Source organism: Rutidosis leptorrhynchoides, chromosome 2, assembly GCF_046630445.1.
Source record: "Rutidosis leptorrhynchoides isolate AG116_Rl617_1_P2 chromosome 2, CSIRO_AGI_Rlap_v1, whole genome shotgun sequence".
Lineage (NCBI taxonomy): Eukaryota > Viridiplantae > Streptophyta > Magnoliopsida > Asterales > Asteraceae > Rutidosis > Rutidosis leptorrhynchoides.
In genome coordinates, this window is record NC_092334.1 from 361,466,264 (window position 1) to 361,473,897 (window position 7,634).

The following is a 7,634-nucleotide window of genomic DNA, read 5'->3' on the forward strand; positions in this document are numbered from 1 at the left end:
ACAATCTTTATTATCAAATTCATATTCCACCGCAAAAACCCCATTCCCACTTCAATACGATATGATAATCACCCGCCCACCACAAACACCGCCGCCCCACCACCGCCGCCGACGGCCACCCCCAAATTCCACACCCCAAGAATCCCAGTTGGGGTTTGATGATTGGGTTGATATGAAATTAACTGTACAAAATCAAGAAAGTCAAAGTCAAAATCAAAGTCAAAGTCAAAGTCAAGAACCCATTTTGTTGGATAAATCTAAGAGGAAGTATTATAACAAAAGGGAAAGAAGAATGTATGGGTCAGATTCAGAAGATGATGAAAATAATGGTAAGAATGGTACTAATAAGTTTGTTGAGTTAAAACAAGAAGTTGTTAAGTTAAAGACATTGCATAAAAGAGAAGAAGAATTGTATTTTTATGATACTTTTGCATATCCATGGGAAAAAGATAAACATTATAAGATGGTTTATCAATTGGAAAAGAAGTTTTTTCCTGATCAATGTTTTGACAAGGCCTTTCTTGAACCAGGTCAAAAATCGAATTCGAATGCTAATGCTAATGCTGATGTTAACAAGAAGAAAGATGAGAAAAGATTGGTCTTTTTTGAGGAAGAAAATGGGAATGAAAAAGATGTTAAGATGGATGTTACTGAAAAGAAAGTTGAGGAGTTCTTTAAGTGTTTAAAGAAAGTTCCTAATGAAGTTGATAACACGTTACCGTTTATTTCGAGTAGGAGTTCTGGGCTTCCTCCTAAATGGGATGGTCCAAATGGTGCTGTTCTTCTCATTAATAAACCTAAAGGTTTGTGTATCACTGTATCCTTGTGTTTGGTTCTTGAGTTTAAGTTTATTGGATCATTATTTGTAGAAAGATTAAATCTTTTCATGTATTGGTAATACCTCATGTCAGGACTTGGATTGCACAATTTATGCAAATTGCATGATTTCATCTTTAATGTGTTTTGTGCAGTAAAAAATATAATGTAGTTGGATGTTGTGCTTGTAGTTATTTAGTTCGTCAATCTTTTTACTAACCATCTCAAGATAGCCTAGCGGTTGGGTTATGATAATGATATCCTTGTAAGGTCTCAGATTTAAACCTTACTAGGAGCAGCATATCTTGGGGTGACTAGAGAATGGGTCGTAAACCGTCACTGTATACCCGTACGCGTTTATTTCAGTTACTTGTTTGTATTTACGTTTGCTATAATTTTTGTTTTGATAGGATGGACTTCGTTTACAGTTTGTGGGAAGTTGCGTCGCCTGGTCAATGTAAAAAAGGTATTAGTTTTGTTTTGTTTTGTACGTGTGAGCATAATACAAATATACTGGTAGGTTTAGTTTAATTGTTGGTTGTTACAGGTTGGGCACGCAGGGACCCTTGATCCTATGGCCACTGGTTTGCTTATAGTATGTATAGGGAAAGCAACAAAGCTGGTTGATAGGTGAGAATTCAGACTTGTACTATATTATATGATAAATCATAGTGCAGGAAATATTTAAGTAAAAATCTGTATTTAAGTAATTATATTCTACCTTAAGTTAATTAGACAAGTTGACCCGTAGTAATATGATGATCACAAGCAGAAGCATGTTAAGCAAACTAATTATATTCTACCTTATGATAGTCACTTTCGAGGCACACATTAAGGGGTGTTTGATGAGTTTATATGGCAGATTTCAGGGTATGGTTAAAGGATATAGCGGAATCCTTCGTTTAGGTGAAGCTACCTCAACCCTTGATGCTGACTCACCGGTAATACAACGCGAACCATGGGAGCACATTAAGGATACGGAAATAAAAAAAACTGCTGCCTCGTTTTGTGGGGAAATATGGCAAGTTCCCCCAATGTTCTCGGCCATTAAAGTAAGTCTGACTGCTATTTTATTAGAAACTTACAACATATTAAACATGTAACTCATTTTTAGATGTCACTTGATGTCAATATATCATTCTTGTACATTGTTATTGCATCATATTTAGTCCCAAGTATATCTGGTAGGATAATTAAAGGTGGCAATTTAGTCCTATATATGGAATGAACGGGTCAAGTTTTGTTATACTTTGATATTAATGGGTAATTTGGTAAACCTAAAAAATTCCTAAAATAGAAACGGGGATCTGTTTAACTAGGCTACATGGTCGGAAGTTGCCTAAATTGAATTTATGATGAACAAAACCTCCCATCCATTTTATCTCAAAAGTTAAATTATTATTGTAACAAAATTTATCATATGATCATATGCAGTACTAGATTATAGATTAATTGTTTCTAACATTTAAGAAAAAGGTAGACAACAAAGTGGGACCCCACATTTTACACCTCTAGTTAATCGATATTGTGATAGGTTGGAGGTGAGAGACTATATGAGAAAGCAAGAAGAGGAGAAAGTATTGAACTCTCACCCAGACAGATTTCGATTTTCCAATTTGATGTTGAGCGAAGCCTTGAAGACAGGTTAGCTCAATATCCAATTTTTTATTCCATTTTACGTAATTGGAAATATCAATATTAGATAAACAAGTAAACGGATAAAGTTTCCTTTTTTTTTTTTTTGTTGCAGACAAAATGTGATATTTAAGGTGACCTGCTCAAAAGGGACATATATTCGATCTCTATGTGCAGATTTTGCTAAGGCTCTCAACAGGTAGTCATAATCATCTTATAACACGTGTTGCAACTTGAAATGATTCTTTAATAAAGATATATTGATTTTGTTATGTTCTTGCAGTTGTGCCCATATGACAGCTTTACGAAGAGATTCCATCGGTTAGACATCATTTCTTAAGGCTATTAATATATTCACCATCAAAATTACTACATCCACTAAAAATATGCATTATTTAGTTGTATAATACAACCTATTAATGCACAGTTTATGATGAATAAAGTATTTTAGATGGTGGAAATATGGGTCAAGTGAAAAAGTTTTTTTTTGCACATAAAAGTGGCAATATGGGTCCGTTTTGCCACCTCTTAACTTGATAGGCCCAGCCTGATCCAGCCCGTACCATGAATGCCAAATTACTTTTACCAGATAAATTATTAATCCACTTTGATGGGCCATCAGGAAAATTTGATGGTGATTTGATGCCAATTTGAGTATAATGCCAATTTGATGGCTCTCCAAAACTTTATTAATCCACTTGATGGGCCCATATTGCCACCTCTTAACTTCAAATATGCATGCTTTGTTCAGTGGCCTATATTGATATTTCCGGAATTGATATATCCACTTTGATCAAAGATAGATCCAATTTAACTCTCCATTAGGTACTTGTACCGTACAAATTCCTAATGCACAATTTGTAGTGAATCTATCAATTATCAAAGTGGAAATATCACAATCCATATCTTCCTCACCATTTGGAAACTCAACCCAAAATGCAACTTTATTTTGTTGCAAATTCTTTGTTTCAACTTATAACTTGTGTTATAGGTGAATACTCGGTGGATGATGCATGGGAGTTCAAGGAATTAGAAGAACAAATTCCCAAAAGTTATTTGTAGATTTTCGGTTTTGTATGTGAAACGTGTTTTTATGATGAAGATGAAAACCTTCTATCTATGTCTTTCAAAGTATTCACGAGTTCTTAACAACTTTCTCAACAACTCTCTCATCAAAGTTGGCTGGGCATTGGAGGCGTTGACTGAAGGCGTCCGACCGGAGACGACGGAATTTAAATTTAATTATTTCTTTTTTGGTGTAATCGACTCCACTGAATTTGGGGATTCCGAGTGAAGCCAAGCTCTCAAATGATGAATTGAGTGGATTAACATGAATTAGTTAACATACACCCAAATTTTGATGTTTATCTCTTTCTTTACCTACGTTACATACACTTTCATACTTTCATACTTTATAGTTAGATTCAAGCAAATTATCAAAAAAATATATAAAGTTCAATATTAACTAACTATTCACTCTCGTCTAGTTACTTACAATTGGTATCAGAATAAATTGCTCAAAATTTTAATAAAAAATTGTTTGCTTGGTGTTAAAACAATTTTTACAAATACTAGAGTTAAAAAAAATGGAACAAAAGCTAGAAAACTTGAACTAAAGTGAAAGTTGCTCTATACAAAGACTTCCATTACTAGAGCGAAGGTTTTGGTTAAAAGAATCATAGATTTAACATACATATGTCCTAATGATATTGACTTGTGAAATATAATTGAAAATGATGATTATGTTACCAAATAATTTTTGGATGATAAACTTCGGTCACTCTTGAAAAGGTTCTTAGACAAAAGAACATAAATTTGAAGTTGTTAAAAATCATGAAGCCAAATCATCACTAATCTAGATAATAGGCAAGCCATAAAATAAAAATTGAACATTCTTTTAAGAGTAATCGTTATTTGTCACTTATTATTATTGAATTATACAAAAATGCTTTCATTATTAATACTTCTTCATCACACTAGAAAAAATATGCAAATATACATTTTTTTTTTCCGGCGAAAAAGAAATATATTAATTATGCCTTCATCGGAACGATGAAGAATAATATCAAATTACAGTGCAAGTGGCTTTTGAGCCTAAAAAATGAAAGAAAAATGAAAGAACATCGAAAACAAATGAAGCAACTAAATGGAACAATAAGCCCAATTTAACTGGACTTAAAAGCCCAAACGAAGCAGGCCTCACATGTGGCTCATTGATATACCAGACTTCAAAAGGGACCCAAATGAAAACTGGGCTTAGGAGCTCAAAAACTCACGCATGAAATGATCGACTCAAAACGATGTTGCTGCAAACCAATCCCAAATTGAGAAGAAAAAAATCAAAGACCACAACGAATGCTCGAGCGAAACAACAAAGGCATAAGAGAACAATTGCAATGGCGAAGATAAGCTTGACAAGATCCCAGGCTATGAAAGGGGAAATTGAATCCATCAGATTGAATGAGGGAATGGAACTGGAGCGAACGGAATGAACTTCTACCATGAAACTAGGGTCGAATTAAATGATTTTTAAAATTAAAATCTTCACAGTAAGAGCACCATGGAAAAAGAAGAGAGAAAGATTTGGGGATTAGCCTCAAGATTTAAGTTTGTTGATTGGTGTCTCATCATCGGCCATATTTTTCATAATTTCATCAAACTTTATCATTTCTTCTTTATATGTTAGCTTTTTTGCTCCTACTAATTGAGCCTTTGAAGAAACCTTTTTATGATTGAAAGATTGCCTTACCACATGAGAGATTTCACTAGTTGTATCGAACGCATTGTTAATATCAGGAAGGTTATCATACCAGTGAGTATTTTTGGTTTTGGACGGTTTGATTTGGTTGTCTTCATTTGGGATATTGGACGTGAAAGCAGCAGGTTGTATATTGTGAATGATATTAGGAGGATTCACAATGGCAATATGATCCTGACATCTAGCACGCAATTTTTCGCAAGATTGTTTACATGCTTCTCCAATACATTTAGATTTGAACGAATCATTGTCTAAGAAAGAAACATTCGGATTGGATTTTGATTGGTCAGATTGATTTTGTGAAGGAGATAAATCGACCACCGAATCATTTAATTTTTGTTTTTTATTGGAATTAGCAAATGAATTGAGGGTAGGAAAGTCATTTTGGTTCAAGGAAAAGGTGTTAACATGGGTAAGTGAAACGTCTGCAACAAGCCCATCCTTCATGTACTTGTTGTTGTCTTTCTTTTTTGGTGTAAAAAGAGACTTTTTTATACCTTCTGCTTTATCCTTTTGAGAGTTGACAGCATCTTTGACCTTCACCATAACCTTTTCCATTGAATAGTGTATATCTTTAGGAAAAGAGCCGTTGGGATTTAAATTGGAAGGGGTTGAGAAATCGATGCCATCTTTTGCAACAGTACATTCTCCTTCCTCCAGTTCTTGTTCCGGTGAAAGTACAAAACAATCCGGTTGCTTAACCGGAGAATTCACAACGGCCAATGGACTTTCGTTGACCCTCTGTTCATCCCTGTTTTGATTTGCAACTGCATCGATGGTGTATTGTAATAGATGATTATATTCATCTATGATTTCATCAGACACCGTTTCGACATCAACAGTTTGAAAAACTTCCTCCACCCAAAGCTTACAATCGTGTTGATTTGCCACGTTAGCCTGAACGTATTGATTGATCGGACGTGGATCATTAGCCTCGACCAAAGCAAACAACGTATCCACTTGCTTCAGTCTGTGTGAATTAGAATCGATGTGAATCACCCTTCCAAATTGATTGGCCACTTCAATAGTGTAGTTAGCAGAACAACAGGTAAACGGAACACCTTTAATAGCAATTCTTATGATTCTAGAGAACGAGTTCTTTTTTGTATTCATTGGAATGACTTCAACGAATTCTAAATCAGAGAAATTGGGCCCCATCGTCATCCTTTGATAACTTTCTACATCAGCACATTGGACAATATATGCATATAAACCCCAAACAGAGATTGTGCGTATTTGAATATTTCTGCTACGCAACCAATTTATCAATTTTAATGATTTTATTGGAACTTTATCGATTATCATTGCAGTGAGGTCCAAACCTTCAATAGTGTCGTTAACTGAAAGATTGATCTTGCTATTGACTGAATTGTCACCCCCAGTTTGCTTGTTTTCATCATTACTATTCTTAATGAACATATTTTTTTTAGCGAAGCCAACAAAAATCTTTCGGCCGTTTAAGATTTTTCCGTTCATCGTAGAAATAGCAACAGTAGCTTGGTTTAAGTTTTCGAGTTTCACAAAGGCGAAACTACGATTTTGTTTCCATGATAGACCTAAAATTTGACCAAAAGATTTAAAATTGTTTTTGATGATTGTTGGATTAGAGAAACTAGATAAACCCCCCAAATAGAATGTTGTTTTTTGGTTAAATGAAGGGAAGTTGTTGGTAGAGTGATCTGTGTTGTTTTGATTAAGTTGAGGAGATGGAAAATTGTTAACAGGAATTGAATTTGGAAAGGATGGAGTAAAGGTGGGTTTGGGTGTTTGAGAGAGAAATTTAGACATGGTTCATATGCAAATATACATGTAGGGAGTTTATATTTCCAAACATATTTTTGATAGATCTACACATTTTTGTTGTTATTTTTCAGTTATGTCCTCCAATATTTTAAAATGAAAATTTTATATAACACATCATTAAGGGCAGTTTAGTGACTTTGTGTGGATTTATCAAAAACAAGTTTGGAAATATCAATTCTCATACATGTATGAAACATGTATTTAATTCATGTTAAGATGCTTACCACTTATATATATATATATATAGGCATGATCAATAGGGAAGTAACCAATCGGGGGGAAGAAATTTTTTTTTTTTTTTTTTTTTTGGAATTTTTTTCTGGCATCAAGATCACACGAAAATATGAACATTTAGAAAAGACACTTCGTGATGAATGTTATTATTTAGGCGGGAAAACGATCGACAAAAATAACATTCAAGATAATATTGGTCGTGAAGAATGTTGACGCTTTTTTTTTTCTTCATGTTTTGTGAAGCAAAATTTAGCCCGATTTAGAGTTTAGGGTTTAGGGTTTGGTGTTTTGGGTTTAGTCCCTAAACCCAAAACCCAAAACCCTAAACCTTAAACCCTAAACTCTAAACCGTTCGTGTTAAAAACTCAATCTAAATCCTAAATCTAAA

General features: G+C 34.1%; 1 protein-coding gene across 1 annotated transcript; it reads left to right on the forward strand.

The window, feature by feature from the left end:
* The first annotated feature begins 209 nt into the window (after positions 1 to 209).
* LOC139892012 (uncharacterized) lies at positions 210 to 3,850 on the forward strand. Its single transcript, XM_071875040.1, has 9 exons — positions 210 to 329; positions 531 to 803; positions 1,227 to 1,282; positions 1,364 to 1,446; positions 1,679 to 1,868; positions 2,351 to 2,460; positions 2,567 to 2,650; positions 2,735 to 2,772; positions 3,443 to 3,850. Exons 1-9 carry the CDS (start codon positions 293 to 295, stop codon positions 3,511 to 3,513), a joined length of 942 nt encoding a protein of 313 aa, XP_071731141.1. The 5' UTR covers positions 210 to 292; the 3' UTR covers positions 3,514 to 3,850.
* Positions 3,851 to 7,634: the final 3,784 nt, after the last annotated feature.